The sequence below is a fragment of the Falco rusticolus genome, chromosome 1 (genome assembly GCF_015220075.1).
Source record: "Falco rusticolus isolate bFalRus1 chromosome 1, bFalRus1.pri, whole genome shotgun sequence".
NCBI lineage: Eukaryota > Metazoa > Chordata > Aves > Falconiformes > Falconidae > Falco > Falco rusticolus.
Window position 1 is genome coordinate 51,460,096 of NC_051187.1, and position 21,240 is coordinate 51,481,335.

The following is a 21,240-nucleotide window of genomic DNA, read 5'->3' on the forward strand; positions in this document are numbered from 1 at the left end:
TTCACAGTCACTGTTCAGGTTGATACTTGACCTCTAAAATCCCCCAACACAACCTGTATTTTTTGGTTCTGCTTGTTCATGTAACTCAAACGGCTGCTGACCACTAAGCGTTCCCCAAAACTGACCTGCTGATCCAGAAGGGAGCTGCTCCTTCCCTTCCACCACCTCTCATCCCTTCTCCCTGAAACTAGTAGGGCTGCTGCTGGGTACCAGACAAAACTTTGCCAGCCATGGCAGGTTGTGAGCAGGAGGAGGTATATGAGATAGAACCTGCATCTAGCTGCTGCCCACTGAAAAATATAAATTCTTTAGGATGGAGCAATGTCAGAAAGACAGAGTGATCAGATAGCATTCACCTTAATTAGACTGAGTACCAAAGGAAGACAGGAACCCACTTTTCACTGTATCCCTGCTGGAGGAGGGAATGCAATGATGAACAAAAGAGAAATTCACTTAAGGGGAAAGCTTTCTGTATGCTAAAAAGGGAAAGTACAATAGCAACCTAGTTTCTAGTATGTACAAATGTCTTAAGAGTCAGTGATCACTATATGAAAGATAAAGAATGAAGAGCCAGAAGGAACAAACAAGCTCAGGCAGGGATTGCTGTATGGGAGCTGCTGATTTCTTCCAACTGAGGTTTCTGAAAGAGACTTTGACCGCTGTGTAAGCACAGCCATTTTGCACAGGCAGGCACGGATCTGCTCTGCAGTGAAGGCTCAGTCACAAGAGATTGCGATGGACATTTTTTACCCCAGGATTCCCTGAAATGGGCAGCCTTCATATCTGTCATGTGCTCCAAGGAGACTGGAGCAACACCAAGATCACTATCAGCGCGTCCCTGGCCTGCACTTGCTTCACACATCTCCAATCAACATCATTTACAGAGGGAGGCCCTTCTTAACTCCCACTGCCACGGCTCTTCTCCGAGGTCAGAGAGAGAATGTCCGGACACACCAAACAGTCTTTAGGATATGCTACGTGATGTTTTCTGGAACTGCATAGTCTTGGCATTATGCTGAACATCTATATAAACAGCAGTGCATCAAGATTTGGGGAGAGTGCAGAGCTCTGTTTCATGTGACAATGCACAGGTTGCAGAGCGCATGCCAAACCAGCTGCATGGGCTTCCTGAACTACCAATGGGTCAGGTTCTCTCTTTTTCATAAAAGGGCAGATTATTTACTTCTTAGTTTGGTAACAAAGACTACACCTGGAATTAAAAAGGGTTACAGCTACTGGTAAAATCGGTAATTTTCAGTCCAACTATTCTTAACTAGAGGAATCCCTCCCTAACAGTTTTTATAGGAAGAAATTGTGTTTATTCTCAGGCCAAGATCTCAACTGGTTTAAAAAAATGCCCATACCAAGCCCTGAAAATATTCCAAAGGAACCCTAACGTAATAATGAAAAAAACATTTCTCATGGAAAGCTTCAACAGGAGAGAATACAGAGGTTGTAACAGAGCTTGTAATTGTCTTCACGGTAGACATGCAGCAAAATGGCTCCAGATTCAAAGTTATTTTTTAATAACCTGTTGGCTCATAAGCAGCTTGACCTACTTTCTTCATAGTTTACAAGAAGAACACCCAGGCATGTGCTCTCTTGGTACCATTTTGCAACAAATACCCTTGTACGTACTTTGGTAAGTGAACAGATAACTCCTCCAGTCCTGCATAGCTGGTTGACCATTCAACTGTAAACAAAGGCCCACCTACCCCTTAAACTAATCTGAACCCAATGAGAGTCACCAGTGCCTTTCATAGCAACTCAATTATGCTGTATTTTCTAGGCCATGAAAACAAAAATCTGTTTTCTTCAAACTTTACAAGAGCTTCCTCTTGCCATAACAGCCAATCTGGCATTTTTCAAATAAGAATTTCTTTTCCCCTAATCAAAATCATAATGGGACTATAACTGGAGCCTATTGCGCAATACAGGCAAACAGTTATGAAAACACATCACAGTTAGACTGGCTTTTGCAGAACTGGGTTCATAAGTTACACCAGTAGGGTTTTTTTTCTAAAACAAGAAAGCTTGGTGGGTAAACCTGCTAAGTAATGATAACTATTTCATTTCCACAGAAATTACTGGGGAGATTTTGCATTTCCTGTGGGAAGCAGGCACAAATTAAACTTTCCACAAACAGCACTGTTCACAAAGTACATTGGAAGCTCCCAGCACAATGCACCAGTATGACCTTTGTGAGGACAGGGATGTAGAACAGCAAAGATGCAATTTAAATAAAATTTCCACTTAAACAGTGATTTCTGAGAAAGAACACAATACATACAGATCATGAGTCAGACCCCGTGAAGTTTAAAAGACCCAAACGAAAGCACAATGATGACCAGAAAAAAGGGACTTTCTAAAACAATGGCATCTTCCTACACAACATTTCCTGAACCCTATCCTTGGGCCTCAGGCAACTTTACTGAACGAGGAATGTATTTTACACAGCCCGCACACAACCTGATTACAGCTGAAATGTCTGCACTTAAGGGAAGGCACTGAGTTCTTCTCTACTGCAGCCTCAAAAATCTGTACCGCCCCAAACAGGGAAGAAAGAAAACACATAGTCATGTTCTCCATCCTCCAGGCTATGGCTAAACTTCACCTCCACTGCAGGCAAGAAAAGCTGAAGCGAGACCTCCGGACAAGAGAGCGAGGACTTTGTACCATCCTCCACTAGGGATGCATGTCAGAACGCACGTTCCTCCTCTGCATCATGCCATCACATTTGCTGCTCTGCTGTAAAGAGCAGATCTCTAGTAACCTTTACCCACCCACTCTGCAGCTTCTTAAGAAGACAGGAAGAAGACGCATCAACTACCTGCAGCAAGAGAAAAGAACTGCCACTGACATATGCTTAGGGAACAGGACCAATCCCCTATTCCACTAATACCACTGACTGTCTGATACGGATGAATTAGATTGAGAAATCATTTGACAGACAGTTGTGCAAGTTTCAGCTTTCCAAAGCAGAACTGATGTTCTTTTTTATGACTGATCAATCACTTGAAGGGGTTGGGGGGGCAGAGAGAAAGAAAAAAGAAAGAAAAACAGAAGTCTTCCAAGTTGTGTGCTATGATGCAGAATAGAAGTTAAATGTTAGCTGTTACTTGCAAACTGGCTCATTTTTTGATGGGCAATTACTTAATGAGAAGCAGAAACTTAGACAATGTGTGCTTTGGACCCAATGGATATTCAATTTAATCAGCAGATGAAGTTGTTGGAACTTTCCTGAGTCCATTGGAATGAAATTGCCAGAAACCACTCTAGCTAAACAGAAGCACTGTGTTATAAAGAGACTGCAGCTATTGTCTACAAGCTTGTCCAAAAGAAACCAGCTGATCATTTCAGTTTATGTTCAGCAGATTTAACTGGATTAGAAATTCATAAATAGTCCAGACTTTACTGAACACATAAGAAACAATTTTCTGTCTCTTGTAACAGAACTCCACATCTGGGAGCACTCTGGGAGCAGGTGAGAGCTGAAGTCAAAGGAAATACAGAACGAAGCAGGTAAAGTAAGAAACAGAGAGGACTGGTTATGCTTACTGCATAACCAATTACCCAGAAAGAAAGCACATTGAAGGATGGAGATTTAACCTCTCACTTACCCTGGTAAAGCTCAATGAACCTGGGATGTAAGGCAGAGGTGATAATCCCATCTGGCAACTCTCTCAAAAATAATTTCAACAGACTGGCTGCTGAGTACACATCACCATCTTTAACAAGTTCCACCTCTTCTCCACGCTCGTATTGCAGACGCAACTGTTCTACCATTTTCATGCTGCCATTTACCCTGAAGAGGCCTTCCTGTGTCATACCTGTAATCATATATTGCGTATGAGATTGAACTGAACTAAGACATCCCCAGTGACATGATGAAACAACAATGAATACAACACAGTTTTTTAAAAAATACTATTTTCCCCCCAGAAACCTCCTCTAGTCAAGTAATTGGATTATGATAATTAGCAAATACTAACAACCAGATCTTGAGGCCTGGGATACTCTTTAAGAACCCACAAAACTCAGTGGCATTGCTGTAACCTCACACCTTACAGAAATCAATTGAGACAGGCACATTTTGCATTGGTATATTTCAACAGAAAAGGATCCAGGCTCTACAAAACAGTTCTGTTGTTTCACTTTTGCAAGTAGCCCATCACCTTGAATGGGACTCTGCCAAATTCACACACATGACTACTTCCAGCTTCACGTTTTAGGGTGACAGCTTCTTACCTGTGACCATCACAAAGCAAAAACATCTGAATACGTGCTGATTGCAGCACTAACTCCATCGTGAGTGCTGCAACTTTATGACAGCAGAAAATCTCAGCAAGCAAATGTGTATTTTGGACAGCACAAAGCCCAAAGTATTTCACAATGAAAAAAAGGTATCAATGACTTCAGGCCAGACACTTCACATGCAGTGAAGGAGATGCAGAAAGGTTTCCACAGAGGAAGCCAGATGAATCATACTGTATCAAACATCACTTTCTAGGCATATGCTGAGATACAAAACCTTCAGCGAAGTGCCAAAAACTGAACCCAGTAAATCAATTTTTCTTAGAACACTTTCACCTTAAACATTCTGCCTTTTCTAATACCGCGTCTCAAGACCTGCTTATTCTTCTTCAGAAGTGTAACACTAAAAGTATCAAATTATATATGGTTTTGATCAGTTCAGAGTAGACATCATGAAACAGCAGTCTGATAGAACACCTCCAGTCCAAGAAACCGATACTGATGCAGCAGAGTTTGCAGAGAGAAATAATCTCTTTTATTGGACCAGGAGACAAACTATGTAGTAAGGGGAAAAAAATGGACAACCACTGAAGCATTTTACTTAATTAATATCAGATACTGCTTACAGATCTTATATGCCTGTAATCACAGCAAAACGCATTCTTATGTGGCATGCTGTACTGCCATCTTGAGGGCAGCAGAAAACAAAAAATATTTTCATTTCTGCAGCACTAAGCGAGCAAAGGACATAGTCCTCACACAGATAAAACTTCCTTTTCTCTTCCTCAGTCATTTATGGAAATAAAGGCTAGAACATACTATACTCCTAAATTCAGCATAGCAAAACTTGGCTTCACCTATGAATTTGAAAACAGGCCTCTTAATGCAAATTTAGTTCAAGGATGTAGCTGCCCAACAGTCAGCTCAGCTTTTTCAAATGGGTAGTCAGTTTCTCATGAGCTGGAAGAGAGACTCTGAAATGTTCTGGCTTTAAAAAGCCCTACAATGTGTATTAAAACAACTTCTCTGAATAGAAGTTTTAAGACAACACCATTATTCACAGAACACTCTGCCTCCAAATAGTTTGAATTCTTACCTGGGCCTCTGTTAAAAATGTCTTCACAGTTAACTTCACCATTAATTCACAAAACAAACTTTATGCAAGCTAAGGACACCCGTTTCAAGAACTCCCCACGTGAGGGGGCATCTTTGAAATCTTGCTTGCACTTCTGAGAAAAAGAATGGATTCTGTCTGTACTGGGGCTGGATAATCACCTTGGCATTCAGAAGCCTAGTTAATCTTTCTGCACAGTAGAGGACTTGGCCTGTTTAGTTCATATTTGGGACACAGTCATGAGGGATTCAGATCCTTTTATAGAACACAGCACAGCCCACAAGAGTGGTCAAAGGTGCTTATCAGCTTCTGGATTTAATTGACCCCTAAATGATGCAAAAACTTGTTCCATCCTTGCTCTTTTGGTGTTCTAGCAGACCACTTCAAGGCAAGTTGAAGTAGATCAAGCAAGATGATGCTGTGTGAAGGTAGGATCACATTTTAAATTTGCACTATACCTTAATTCAAGCTAACAAAAAACTCATGTTTGCATCTACCAGCTTCTGAGGGTCTATCAAGATACAGACATAGAATCTAAGGTTCTGCAACTGGATTATCATTACTAAGGGGCTAAAAGAAAAACCTTAGTGTAAAACCAGATGCAGGTTCTTAAAAGATGAAATTACCTCCACAAAATCTTTTCCATTGCTGAACAACTGCCACAGAATACATCTGTGCACCAACGGTGCTCTAGATTTCTGCAAAGAGATATGTTTTAACAATAGGAACTAAAGTTCCATTAAACGAATGAAAGAGAAGCTAAGAATTGTACACCTGCTTCCTTGGGGAATTAATAACAACTGGAATATATCTGAAAACCTGCAAGAACACATATTCCTATTCAGTAATGTTCTCTGATGGGTGTGTGCGTGTATGCACATGAATATCTCTATATAGATAGATATGTCTTCTTACTGTCAGAAAGCGTTAAAGACAAATGTTTTGCAACTAGAAAATTACACATACCTTCACAAATGAAACATCTAATTTATAAACTGTACAGCTTGTTTATGAGAGTGTGCTGCTTCATAACACTGTAGTTTACCTTTATAAACATCCTACTAAAAAGCAAGTTCAGAATGGAGGTAGAAAAAGAAAGCAGCAAACCACACACAGTAATAACTATACGTGTAATAGGACATAAAAGAATAACTTGCCTGTGGTTAGTGCCACAACCCTGTTTAGCCCCTATACAACCAAAAATATGGATCCCTCCCTCCGAAATACATAAAGAGCGCTACTAAACAAAAGTGATTCCATCAAGCTTACCATGCTGGGTGAGGTACTCAACTATATTCCACACAATTATTGGGATGCCGTTCTTGCTCAGTCCCTGCTGCTGGAGCTCCAGAAGACTCACACCAAACACCTTCGGACAGGTCGTGTCCCTCTGTTTGTTCAGTGGAAGTACAGCTATCTTTTTCATGTCCTCCTTCAATCTCACAGTTGATTTGCTTTGCTTAAAGGAGCAGAGGAAAAAAAGTGCATGAGTCACATTTGTTGCAGAAGGTTGCAGTCTCAATGTATGCACAGCCATCAAAACTGGCTTCTACGCTCTGGAATAAGGTTTTGTTCTTATTTCCCTTTAATCCACAGTAAAAACTCTGTGCAGTAGGAAAATAAAAAAGAACAGAGAAAAAACTAGAAGAGTAACTAACAGGAGAAGAGTGTAAGTAGCCTGTAGTTAAGATAAGGGAGAAAGACATGCTTATGTATGCAAGCTTGTTACTAAATTAACAAATACTTGGGAATCGCAGGAGACTGCTGTTGTAACTCATGCAGTTCACATGGGTTACAAAAGCAACTGGACAAACATGAACATGAAAAATCCCAATATCCCACCATTAGCTCAGGTTGCCTCCAGGATGCCTGTCAGAGTCTGGGAGACTACATACTCTGGGGAAAGTTCACTGCACCCTTCTCCCAGAAGCTGCTCCCTAGGGATTACTTTTGGCCACTGTCAGGTGAGATCTTTACGGAAAGTCTTATGTTATGCTTGGTATCTGCTAAGCCTGAAATTTAATTACCAAGGTTTTAAGGTTAGAAAGGGACTATGCAATCTAATTACACATAATAAGGAGAGTGGAAAACCCACTCCACAATAAACCCTTAATTGCATACATCCCATAGGTTCTTCTGGAGGCACAACATTCTCACACATTTTGAGTTGCAGTGCCAGAGAAAACATGACAGCATAGCCAATAAAATCCAAGGGAATAACTTAATATAGGATTAATTTATAGAATCAATAATAGGCAGAAATCTAAATCTGCATACAGTGTTGCACATTTGGAAACACAGCTCAAGGCAGAGCAGCAGCATCACCCAGTACAGTTGTGATTTCCAGACACACCTAAGCATTATTTCACTAATACGGACAAACACATACAACTCAGAAAACCTCACTAGGGGAAAAAAGAAAAAGTAAGTTTTTTTATTGATTCATTTCCTCACGTTTCTGACATCACATTGCAGGAACCGTGGGCCACTCCTACCATGGAGATCAATCTTATTTTTTTAAGAAGTCCACCACTAGCATGATGCTTAAAAATAAACTAATCCTTACTGTGTTTTATTACCAGACAGGTAGTAGAAACCTTACACATAGGGAATATTGTGCAGTAACACAAAAAAGAGCTCAGACTCTTGCCTAAGTCTTGGCACTTGACTGTGTAAGACAGGTTTTAGCAAGATATGGATCTTTAAACAAATCCTTGAAATCTCTTCATTTGTGAGATGACACTTTTCCTACAGTCTGTAAGCAACATGAACATCTGCATCGGTGCTGCAGTTAAGCAAGACTGTCCTTTCAGATATAAAAGGATCTAGCAGTTCATGTCACTCACTCTGCTGTGGTCTTCCCATTAAACACAGCTATTTGGAGCACACCGTGTTCTATAGTCCCAGGTCCTATGCAACGCTTACCTGATCTTTACAACAGATGTTACTTATATTAATATGTTTTATTATGTGTGAAAGGAAATGGAAATATATAAACAAACACAGTATTATTGTGACCACTTTATAAATATTTATGATAAACAGTACACGCCTCTGTTTGAAACTAAAATTTGACTGACTTGTTAAAATATCAAATTTATTTTTAAAAAAAGAGATGTTCCCATTCAGGATTAAATGAATAATACATGATTTTCACTCCAGGCAGACACATGCCAAAGCAAAAATCATGTAGCCTGGGTTAAATGCAGAAGACAGCAAAAATCCTCTGAGCAGTTTCTGAGCAGATGTGATGCTCAGAGAGCTTTTCCAATTAAGGCCTCCAATTAGCCTCACCATCTTGCTCAGTTACAGGTTTCCAGCCTGTTCCTGCCTCAGCATTCAAAAACCTCAGTCATAGAGTGGGATTCACTTGGGGAAACTCATGATTTAAATTTGCAAGAGAACCAAGAGACATTTCCCATGCCCACAGGCACTGCAGATGAAATTTCTGAGCTTGTTTCAGGATCTGGAGAGGATGCACTAACTAGGAACAAAAAATTCATAGAATTACAGAATGGTTTGAGTTGGAAAGGGACCTTAAAAATCATCTAGTTCCAACCTCCCTGCCATGGGCAGGGACATCTTCGTCTAGACCAGGTTGCTCAAAGCCCCATCCAGCCTGGCCTTGAGCATGTCCAGGGATGGGGCATCCACAGCTTCTCTGGGCAACCTGTTCCAGTGCCTCACCACCCTCACAGGAAAGAATTTCTTCCTAATATCGAATCTAAATCTTCCCACTTTCAGTTTAAAGCCATTCCCCCTTGTCCTACCACTACACGCCCTTGTAAAAAGTCCCTCTCCAGCTTTCCTGTAGCCCCTTTTAGGCACTGGCAGCTGCTCTAAGGTCTCCTCAGAGCCTTTTGTTCTCCAGACCGAACCACCCCGACTCTCTCAGCCTGTCTTCATAGGAGAGGTGCCCCAGCCCTCTGATTATCTTCATAGCTCTGGTCTGGACTTGCTCCAACAGGTCCATGTCCTTTTTATGTTGGGGGACACAGAGCTGGACACAGTGCTCCAGGTATGGTCTCAGGAGAGCAGAATCACCTCCCTCAACCTGCTAGCCACCCTTCTCCTGAGGCAGCCCAGGATTCAATTGAGTTTCTGGGCTGCAAGTGCACGTTGTTGGGCCATGTTGAGCTTCTCATCCATCACCACCCTAAGTCTTCCTCCTCAGGGCTGCTCTCAATCCATTCCCCACCCAGCCTGTGCTTGGGGGTTGCCTTGATTCATATGCAGGACCTTGCGCTTGGTCTTGTTGAACTTAATGAGATTTGCACTGGCCCAACTTCAAGGCTGTCAAGGTCACCCTGGATGGCATCTCCTCCCTTCAGCAGGTTGACCACACCACACAGCTTGGTGTCATTGGCAAACTTGCTGAGCATGCACTCAATCTCACTGTCCATGTTGCTGATGAAGGTGTTGAACAGTGCTGGTCCCAGTACTGACCCCTGAGGAACACCACTCATCACCAGTCTCCATTTGGACACCGAGCCATTGACCACAACTCTTTGAGTATGACCATCCAGCCAATTTCTTATCCACCAAGTGGTCCATCTGTCAAACCCACATCTCTCCAGTTTAGAGACAAGGATGTCGTGCAGGACTGTGTCAAATGCTTTGCACAAGTCCAGCTAGATGACATCAGTTGCTCTTCTCTCATCCATCAACACTGTAACCCCATCACAGAAGGCCACCAAATTTGTCAGGCATGATTTGCTCTTAGTGAAGCCACGTTGGCTGTCACCAATCACCTCCTTATTTTCCATGTCCTTAGCACAGTTTCCAGGAGCATCTGCCACACGATCTTGCCAGGCACAGAGGTGAGATTGAGCAGCCTGTACTCCCCCAGGTCTTCCTTATAAAAAAGGGGCCGCCTTTTCCAGTCAGTGGGTCTTTACCAGACTGCCACAACTTCTCAAATATGATGGATAGTAGCTCAGCCACTTTAACAGCCAGTTCCCTCAGGATCCGCAGATGCATCTTCTCCAGTCCCAAGGACCCGTGCACCTTTCACGTTCCTTAGATGGTCTCAAACCAGATCTCCTCCTACAGTGGGTGGTTCTTCCTTCTCCCAGTCCCTGCCTTTGCCTTCTGTGGCTTGGGCAGTGTGACTGAAGCACTTGCTGGTGAAGACTGAGGCAAAAAAGTCATTTGGTACCTCAGCCTTGTCCATGTCCCAGGTAACCAGGTCTCCCATTTCCTTCTGGAGAGGGCCCACGGTTTCCCTAGTCTTCCTTTTATCACTGATATACTTGTAGAAGCTTTTCTTGTTACCCTTGATGTCCCTAGCCAGATTTAATTCTATCAGAGCTTAAGCTTTCCTATCGTGATCCCTGCCTGATTGGACAACTTCTCTGTATTCCTTCCAGGCTACCTGTCCTTGCTTCCATCCTCCACAGGCTTCTTTTCTATGTTTGACTTTCTGCAGGAGCTCCTTGTTCATCCATGCAGGCCTCTTGGCATTTTTGCCCAACTTTGTCTTTGTTGGGACGCATTCCTCCTGAGCTTGGAGGAGGTGATCCTTGAATATTAACCAGCTTTCTTGGGCCTCTTCCCTCCAGGGCTTTATCCCATGGTACTCTACCAAGCAGATCCCTGAAGAGGCCAGTCTGCTCTCCTGAGGTCCAGGGAAATGAGCTTGCTGTGCATCTTCCTCACTGCCCTAAGGATCTCAAACTCCACCATTTCATGGTCACTGCAGCCAAGGCTGTCCTTGAGCTTCACATTTCCCACCAGCCCCTTCCTTGCTGGTGAGAACAAGGTTCAGTGTAGCACCTCTCCTTGTTGGTTCTTCTATTACTTGGAGAAGGTAGTTACCATCAATGCATTCCAGGAACCTCCTGGGTTGCCTATGCCCTGCTGTGCTGTCCCCCCAACAGATATCGGGGTGGCTGAAGTCCCCTAGGAGGACACCAAGGCTTGTGAACATGCGGCTGCTCCCACCTGCCTATAGAAGGCCTCATCCCCTCGGGTCCTCCTAGTTGGGTGGCCTGCAGCAGACCCTCACTGCAATGTCACCTGTCCCTGCCCTCCCTTTGATCCTGACCCATAAACTCTGGGTCGGCTCCTCACCCACCCCCCCAGGCTCCATGGACCCCAGCGGGTCACTGACAGCAGCAGACACCCCCTCCTCACCTCCCCTGGCTGTCCTCCTCACAGGGCCTGACCCCTTCCATTCCAACACACACAGTTACACAGAGTTATCCAAAACATACATCTAAGCAAAATAAAAATGAAATCCCACCCACAAAACAGCTCCAAAACAAGGAGTTCCACGCTGTATGATCTTACAGATGGAAGATCTGATTTTACACAGGGAAAAGCTGTCCAAATGTTAATGCAACCATTAGCGATCACCAACACTGGAAAAAGCAACTTAATCATCTCTGCACAATGCCGCTGCAAAGTGCCGCCCAGGCATGGCTGGAGTTGAGAAAAGCTATTTATATGCCATAGGGGCACAATTTTCCAGCTATCCAACCACCTCAACTCAACCCTGGGAACGATGCAGAGCAGTTACTTGCCGACTTTAAAAATGGAGAAAAAGAGAAAGAAAGAAAGAAAGAAAAAAAGAAGAAGCCTGGAACGGCCTTCATCAGCCTTCACCTCTCCCAAGGGAGAGGCAGCTGCCGAGAGGGGAGGAGAGCGCTCCGGATGAGGCGAGGGCACCGGGCCCGGGCGCAGGCCGGCCGCTTTCTTCCCCCGCCTCACACGGAGCCCCGGCGGGAGGGAGGCGGCAGCTGGTAGCCAGCCGTCCCCCGCTCCCCACGGCCCGGCCACGCTCCGCGGCCGCTCGCCCAGGAGCGCCGCCGCCGCCCTCCCACCCCCTACTCACGCGTATGGCCAGCGCCCCGGCGCCCATGCCGGCCGGCGGGGCCGGCTCCCGCAGCCTGCCCTCGGCACCCGCCTTCGCTGGGCCCAGCGGCACCCGCCAGGCGGGAGGCCCGGCCCCGGGGTGCCGCCCGCCCTGCCGGCCCGCCCCCGCGGCCTGCGGGGGGAGCGGGGCCTGCCCCCTGCCCCTCCCGCGGGAGCCGCCGGCGGGGCGCGGCGAAGAGGGCTTTCCCTCACGGAGGCTCCCCGGGTCATGGCGGACGAGGGGCAGGCCCTGCGGCTGGCCCGGGCGGGCCCCCCGCCATCCCCCCGCCATCCCCGGCAGCTGCCGCTCGGTGCCGAGCAGGGAGAGGGGACGCGCCACGGGTGTGAGGGCCTGGCCGCCATCAGCAGCGGTCCGCCGCTGGAAGCGCCACGGCACAACCGGCCGTCGGCCAAGAAGTAGTAGCGGGGCTGTGGTGAAAATCGCCAGCAGCTCTAGGCCCTACATGCTTAAAGGTTAACAGAGACGGCCAGCGTGGCGGGGAGTCACGTTAGCGAGGCAAAACAAACACCTGTGCCAGGGCAGCCTCTGACGGCACAGCCAGGTGCGCCAGGGCCCAGGAGAGCATGACGCAGTGCAATATTTGGCCCGAAATTAGAAAGTGTGAAGCAGTGCAGACATAACCCCTCTGAGATTTTCCATGTAGGGCTATGTTGGTGAAATAACAGAAAGGTTAAACTGAAAAGGGGAGGGGGAGGGCACCCACACAGCTGGCGCCTGCCAGCAGTCACGTCACGGTGGGAAGAGGAATTAGTTCCCCCAGCACCCCGCTCCCAGTCGCTGCAGGCTGGAAGCAGTATTTGTCCTAGAAATTTAAAGCACATTCCAGAACAGAGCTGTGGAGTTGCACGTTTCACACGTTTGAACCTTTTTTGTGGAAGAAAAGCACATAACACCACATGCGTATTTCTGTATCCGCCTGTATGCAGCCAATGCTCAGCTGGGCATTAGCAATGGTAGGAGCAAAGGTCTTTGGAAAGTGCCTCTCAGAAATACCTGACTCTCATACAGGGACAAAAGAAAATCTGTCCAAGTAGAAAAAAGGGAAGAAGAAGATTTTATCAGTCTCTCCATTAGAGGGAAAATGCTACCCTGCAGATTGGAGTTTTCATTCAAAATTTATTTTTTATTAAGTACCGCAATCAGAATGTCCTTCCTACTCAGTTTCTGTTTTCCTCTCTCAGCTAGTCTAACCTCAAAAAACAAGTACTTTCTCAGTTTGCGAGTTTACAACAGAAAGTTAAGACTATGGATTAGTGTTTCCTTTTAAGTCCACTATGGGACTCTGAAAGTGAGCTGATGTAACATCCTCACCCTCCTCTATCCCTCTCTTTACTGTAAGCCTCTAACATGCTTTTCGCATAAATCACACACAGCTCTCTTCTTAGTCCTAATTGCAGCTTCACAGTAAAACCCAATGGCATGCTTCAAACTGTAATCTAGAGGGTGAATGATGAGAAACTGCAACTCCCTGGAGGCTCTGAGGGTGAAGAGTTCAGATACGAACCCACAGCAAACAGCAGCTATGGCATTAAGGCTTTTATAAATGTATGTTGACAGGCAGCAGGTACAGTCTCATTCTATAAAAAGGACAAGCACGAGCAGCAGCAGCCCCAGAGCCCGTACTCTGGCTGGATGCAGTATTTTTCCACCACAGCTGTTTATCAGAGCCAGGAAAGTCATAGTTCTGTTAAGTCACTGGAGCATCTGGGGTTGTGACATGCTGGTAACTTCTTTGTGTTAGAAAAGACACTCCTGTACTTGCTTAAAGTCATGAGAGAGCTGAAGGCCAGCACACTCATCTGCTGTGTAGCAAAAGAATGGGAACCACACTGAAACTTCCTCAATGTGTTTGTCTCCTCTTAACTTTTCCTCATCAGCACCCCACAGGGCCAGCTTCCTCTGTGCAGGGCAGGGTAAGATTTACCTGAACTTTTTCTTAACCCCACTCTAGAACTAAGTAGATTCCTTCCTGCCCCTTCCACCCTCCCCAGGGATGTGTTTTTTATATATATCCTGAGGTTCCTCCACTCCCTTCAGTGAACCACCACCCTTCAGGATGACTGTTCAAAAGAAAGGTGTGATGAACAGGGAACACCCCGCATGTACTTCTGGCACCACAGAAATCAGCCAAGACGTGCTCTGGTGTTTGACTGTAGGTTGCACCCTACTCAAGAAACCTTCACTGTTTTCCTGTAAGCAACTCAGAAAACCCTTTAGAAAACAAAAAATCAGAAGCAGTCATGACTACCACAGAGAAACAAAAAACTCCCTAAACCCAACAGCAAAGCACACCTCTGTATAAGATCCCCATTGTGCTATTTCATGTTCTCTGGCTAAGGTGTTGCGTCAAACCACTGTCTCTTCCCTTTTCTACTCATAAGGAGTTTTATACTGTATGGGCAGTGCAACTGCAGGATGAATATTCATACAACTTGTCATAAATATGTCTAGAGCCACGAGAGCTCAAATCAGAGCAAACATGTTGTGAAAGACTAATGAAAAGTCTATGAGACCCACGAGCTGAGGATCACTCGCTTTTATGACACACCATGCCTACCGACCCTTGGTCACACAGTTGTTTCCTACAGCTCTCAGCCACACCGTCATCTGTGTGCAAGAAGTGCTCGCTGGCTTTTTAACGTGCCTGTATTTATGGAGGCCAACAGAATATATTCTCTGGCCGAGATACACACGTCCATCATCTACACTCTTAATTTCACGTACCAGCTAAAAGGTAATGTAAAAACACTGCAAAGGACAGACTAATAAAATCATGCAATGAATCAAGAAAGGAAAAAATTACATTTTTTTCCCTTCCACTTGTTTACAAATAAGGCATTTAATCTCAGATGTTGAAACAACATTCCCAGAGGGAAAGAACAGCTGGGGTTCAAAGGAACTTCCTCACGCTATTTCTGTGAATAATCCCTTTATCTCTGCTATGCAATATGTTGCTTTAACCTGACTATTATTCATCGTTTCCACTGTGACATCAGAATTCAGTACTCATTTCACAACAGACCGCATAAAAGCAGCCTGCTGTGAAATAAATGTCTACTGCAGCTCTGACATCCTTGAACATTACTCTGTTCTGTCCTGGCTAGCCCAAGTAGCCAGCCACAGGACACTTGCTGTGACCTTCCAGGGCACTCATGAGGAGGCCAGTCCAATTAAACATGGGGTGTACTGCAGTGACGAGCACAGTGTAGGAGCTGGCAGCTGCAGGTAAGAGAAGGAGGCAAATCAAGGCATCAAGAAGCATGCAAGTACAGCTGGAAACTGCCAGGCCAAAGCATCTGGTTGACAGGTTTCAATACCATTGTGTAACTAACCAGGACTTCTCATCCAAAAAGCAATAACAAGGCACTTTTAAAGAAAGAAAGAAAGAAAAAAGGCAAAAGAAAAGCATGCAATAAAAAGCATATGATTCATTTTGATCAAGACATCTATGTGAAGTATTACTGAACTAACTTAGCATAGTAAAATACAACTCCAAGGATAAGGAACCAAGGAAAAAGAAATAGCTATCAAACAGCTGAGTACAAAATTAACCTATACTTAAGCAGTGGGATTACCAACCTACTGAATCAATGAGATGGAGACAGTCAAACTAATTACAAAATTATTTCAATTAATACTAGGCTTATTCAGGTTTACCTAATTACAAAGTTAAACATGTCTGTGCAAAACTGTTTGACGTATGAGGATTTGGCGATCTGAGTAATTTTGCCATGCACAGAAACAATACCATTGCAGGGCTGTGTGATAATTTAGGTTATGATCCAGGAAAGCTGGTTTTTTAAAAGAGCAATAAAGTACCAGGAACAGGAGTCACCCCAGCTCCTAGCTTGTAGCATGAAATGTCACTCCCCTCTCCAAACCAAAACTGTATCACAGCAATTAACTTTTGCCCAGGCAAATCGCTACGCCTGCATGAAGTCATACTAAAAATCACAGTAGTTGTTAAACATATGTGGGAGACTAAAAGCACAAAGCATGTTCCACAATTTCTGCCTAAATGCAAGCGCAAGGCAAGTTGCCCGACAGCAAACTGCTTCTGAGGATTTTACTCCACAGTAACACAGCCTGCACCTGCGCTACAAAGAAATATCCTCAGAGACTGGTGATGATACTGGCACTTGGGCTCAACCTGCCAGCAGCCCAGGATAGCAGCAGGGCCCTGCATCCCACTCCCTCTGGTGCCAGTGCTAAAGGACACAAAATAAGTATAAATAAACAAATAGACTAACTTCTCCAAGCAGCCTGGCAAAATGCTGCCTTCTGTCCCACTGGCTCTAATTTGATCAGCCTTGCTTACCTTTGCTTGGTAACGATAGTGCTAGCCCTTCAGTAACACTCAACCAAAATACACTGGGGTTTTGGAGTCAAAAGGATGACTTTCCCCAGGATGCTGTTGACGTAGACAGATTAAACTGATATAAATGGTTTTGTTTGTTTGCTTGCTTGCTTTTGTGAACAAATACATGGCTGCCTTGCACTTCTGCATGAAAATGAGAAAGTGACTAGAAATGAGCTTGTTTTCACTTCATTGCATTGTCTGAATGGAGAAACACTGAAAGCCACCAGGCAGCACATACAAGACAGAAAATTAAATCCAGCATTTTTGAGGCTTTCACTGAAAGATTGGGCAGGCCTTTGTTGTGTGGCTCTTTTGCAATGTAAACCCTACGAAATGGCAGGATGACTTTTGAATGTCTTCACAGCACCTTTGCCCCTCAAGGCAGGGAAGGACGTGTGGAGAAGAAGAATTCTGATATGAAATATTATGATCGCATATTATGATTGCAAAGTAAAAACCCCAAATTCTTGCCCGTGAAACACAATTTACAGTTTAATCAAGCCTGAATAATGTTATTCTGCTGCTCAACATCATCTTGTTATCTATGACATGCCACTTTATTTATACAAAATTTTCTTTAGAAAATGTCAGTATTTGTTGGAGGCAGTCATGACTTCATGGGATTTATCTGAACGTAGAATACTCTGAATGAGTACTTCATCATATAAACAGGACTGTAAAAGAAAGCCCAGAAATAATCAGTGGTAATAGAGAAAGGATTTATAAATACATTATTTTTTATTGTAGGTAAACAATGAAGAATGTCCAGTACCTACATTTGTAATATAGTGTTTGTGGGTGTGTGGTGTATGTGTATTTTTAAGGTTTATGGTACTTAAAGTTTCATTTTCTTCCCCTCCTCCCCTCTCCTTTGCTTTTCTCCCCCCTCCCAATAACCATAAACACAAATTTCATCAAAGTGCTGTAGTGTTTGATCTTCGTAGAGCTCCCACATCCTGGAGCAGACCTGTGAGAGTGATTAAAGCTATTCACAAAGATACCAGTGGTCCCAAACTGGTGATGAAAGGATGTATCACCTCATAAAATGGATGACGCAAGATGGGATTTTGGGTGCTCAAGTCCCTTTCAACAACCTGCATATGTGCAAAGCCTAAGAAAAAGCTGGCTAAATGAATGGCTGAGTATGCTAAACACTTGCCCTTAGCTCAGAAGGAATGAGAAGCTTCCTTACAGCAACATAAAGAAAATAAGTACATATGTGACACAATACTTTCTACCAAAACCTTTCATGGCTGCCCATTTGCTATGTTATGAAGTGTAGCCTGTTACTCATTTCAGCCAAGCTGCCAACCCCTGCCAGCTAAATACCAGATCTGCAGGACAAGGGCCTGCCCCAGCCACATTGTAGCCTGGCTTCCTTCTCTTGGCCACTTGGAACAGAACATTTGTGAGTATTTGATAAGTCAAAGTTGAAAACAGAAAAAAAAAAAAAAAGCACAGCTTATGTAAGTTTAGAATTGATTCAGGTGACTGTATCAATAGTCAGCTATTAGCTGACTAATCATTAGCTCACTAGTCTGTACTTAGTGACATATATTCACATAGGTATTTTTAGAAAGATGTTTGCCTGTTACTATCGCTGCAACGACTTAAAATTTGACCTGGAGATGCAAGGAGCTCAAATGATTTACGGCCAACTACATCACAGAGATGTTTAAATTTCAGCAAAGATAAGAAACAGAATTGTTTCAGATCCAAGCATCCCTCCATAGCGGCAAAGCAGTCCACCAGCTATTGTCTATGAATTAATGTATCTTGTCAGTATGCACGTGCCAAAGAACAGCAACCAGACGAGGTCCCTGAGTGGGAAAGGATCGTGGAGAGTCAGTCCTGCAGGGGAAGCAGCAGGTTCATACCTGGCCTAAACTCGTGCTTACGTCCCCATCTCGTGGCAAAAGACAGTGGTTGCAAAGCAGCAAGAGAAAATGCTTTAGCGGTCTCGGGTAACCCCGGTTTCCCAACCAGCCAAGCAGCAGGGATGCATGAGGCATCTCGCTAACCCCTGTCATGCAGTTTCTAAGCTCACACCGGGTTCTCTGCTTCCAGTTCTCCTGCACATCAATAAGAGAGGCCCAAGGAAAATCCTTTCTTTGTCAAAATGAAATCAATCAATCAATCAATCCTTGTTTCTAAAGTCTCAGCAAAGTTGCAATCTAAAGACTTTTTTTGGTTGGCGTAGAAAAGGTCTCCATTCCAGGATTGTGCCAACTCAATTAGGAAACCTGCTAGCCCTACTTTAAGAACAATATCTTCTCCTGAGCCCCATCTTAGCAGGGGACACCTGAGCTTAAGTCCATTAGTTTCATAGACTGCTGGTAAATTTTGGATCAGGGCGGTAAGTAAAACAAGACTTAAGAGGTGTGGTCTGCTGTGAAGATCAGAACAGGGAATAGGTCCATTTTTCTTGAAGGCTAGTCCTGTGTTTGCATGGCAAAGCCTTGACTGAGGCTTGTATGCTCAGGCTGTACAGACAACCTTGTTACAAAGTCTGTATGCACACCATTTCTTTCTTAAGCCAGTTTCTAGTTACTGGAGATTATAGCGTGAACCGACACTGATGATTACATGATGTTACCTGCTCACAGTGCACCGTACATCAAAAGCATCCAGTATTATTTTGGAGGTAGTCTACTTGGTTGTTCCCATGGTTTTTTGTGTCTTTGTTCTTAGCTTTTAGGAAAGTATTTTCTGTCCTTAGTGATATACTTTTGCCAAAGTTCTTTCATTTTTTTCCTTAAAAATGTTAATCTTTCAGTGACCAGTTACATGCAGCAGACCAGGTTAATTTTTTTGTCTGGAAACATCACTCATTATGTGAATGAGCTTAATGTTGCAGCCCTTTCTCAGGCAAAGCTGGCAGCTATGTCCCCACTGCTGCTTGCCCAGGAGGTGGCTGGCAGCAAAAACCACACAAGGCTTTGTGGCAGCAGCATTGGCTATGCCCAGCACTCAAGATTTTCTGCTCTTCAGTAACTTTGTGGTTTTCATTGTCTCTCTGCATTACAGATGTAAAAGCCCAGGCCTTTCCTTCAAAGAAGCTATTTCCCAGTATCGCTGAAGATATCCCTGATTTTGCTGACACAACCAATAGTCAACCCCCGCCTCTCAAAATCTATTGAAACTATTCAGTTTGTTTGCTGAGGATTTTTGCAACGAGGGGAAGAGCCACAAAACACAGACCTTTGCCCTGACTGTGGCAGATGAACTTGGTGGCCTCAAAGGTGAGGCACCAGCTGGCAAATTACAATCAGAGTCATTTACCCCCTTTCAAGTGTAACTGGGGGGAAAAAAGCACATGCACATGTCTCCAAACTCAAAATATCGTGAAGTCTTACCCAGAGTGGACCATGGCTATGACCTTCTATTAGTTTGTTAAAAAAAATTTTGTTCTCACTGGCTTTGATCACTGCAAAAAGTGTGTTCTGAGCAGATGTTGCCCCAGAAGAGGCAAGCCAAAGAGGCAACAGAAATCATGTATCTCTACTGCAGGACAAAGTGAAGCATAATCAATAGGAGAGGAATACATGGGCTGAGCCTAAATAAAACTTGTATTTGGTGGGTTCTGCTGTTGTCTTCAAAATACAAGCCTATGTAAGTAACAAAAAATTCTGCGTACCAGACTGCAGAGCACCACATCTGATACTGCTAAAGGATCCTGCCCATTGATTCATATGAGCAGAGAAGCCCAGAAGCCAGGATTTGGGCACTGGAGGTGAAAACTACTCAAGAGGGAATTTGTACTTAGGCTCTGTACTGCAAACAGCTAATACTTGCATTAAATCTGAGCTTGGTTTAGGAATCTCATGTCTATCAGGAGTTTGTCATTGCCTACAAGGAGAGCAAGAGATAACCTTCATGGTAAAGCTCTGAAGCCTTATTTTGGCTATGCAGAGATTAAGAAGGAAGATCTTGTGTTGGCTGCCATTGCCCTATGAGTTGGGTTTAGTTGTATTTTTAATTTATCAGGAATTTACCAAGTGTGTAAAATAAGCACTTCGAGAACGACTGGCATTTGACAAGTTGGTTTACTGTAAAAGTCAGCATCCCAGCTGAAGCCCACTCAAACAGCCTTCAAAAAGCAACTGTAACAGTGACACTGATTACCTGGTCTGCCTGGAAATGGCCATCCTGGAGCCAGGAGCCATGCAAAACTCAAGAGTCACATCAGAGGCAAGTTTTGCAAATATGATTTTGTCCAGGTTTTACAAACTTCTTTACTGGACTTGTTTACTGCCCTGAAAGCTAGTACCAGGAGAGATCTAGAGCTCAGCAGAGTTGCTCAGAGAAAGAGTTTAGTTCAGAAGAAAATAGTGTTGTTTTGGTGTGGGTTTTTTTTGTTTGTTTCTTGTAAAATGTTAGCACACACCATTTTGGCTGAAAATAAATTATTTCAACTCTACAACTCCCCCACCACATCTCATAGACATTCTGGCCCTATGACTTCTGCTCCTGTGCTTTAGCTGGAAGACCAGGACCTGTTTTGGCTGCAGTATGATAATGAACCCTGGTGCAAATCCCAAGATCTGAGATGTGATGTGTTTCCAACTGAATCAAAGAGCTATTAATTCTGCTGTTTGAGGAATGGGCACAAGCTCATGTGCAGTACTGTGTTCA

General features: G+C 44.1%; 1 protein-coding gene across 6 annotated transcripts in view; it reads right to left on the reverse strand.

Annotated features, from left to right (window-relative positions):
- FAM13A (family with sequence similarity 13 member A) overlaps positions 1–12,318 on the reverse strand; it is a 133,833-nt gene extending 121,515 nt beyond the window's left edge. For 5 of the 6 annotated variants that reach the window (XR_005102993.1, XM_037379230.1, XM_037379221.1 and 2 more), the window contains exons 1-3: positions 12,204–12,318; positions 6,638–6,827; positions 3,621–3,830 (exon numbers count right to left, since the gene is read on the reverse strand). Coding sequence is in view for 5 of the 6 variants with exons in the window: in XM_037379230.1 (XP_037235127.1) it covers positions 3,621–3,830; positions 6,638–6,827; positions 12,204–12,230 (427 nt within the window). In the remaining variant the exon portion in view is untranslated. The remainder of the gene's footprint in view (positions 1–3,620; positions 3,831–6,637; positions 6,828–12,203) is intronic. The other variant, XM_037379238.1, reaches the window with a different exon arrangement.
- Between the last annotated feature and the right edge of the window lie 8,922 nt (positions 12,319–21,240).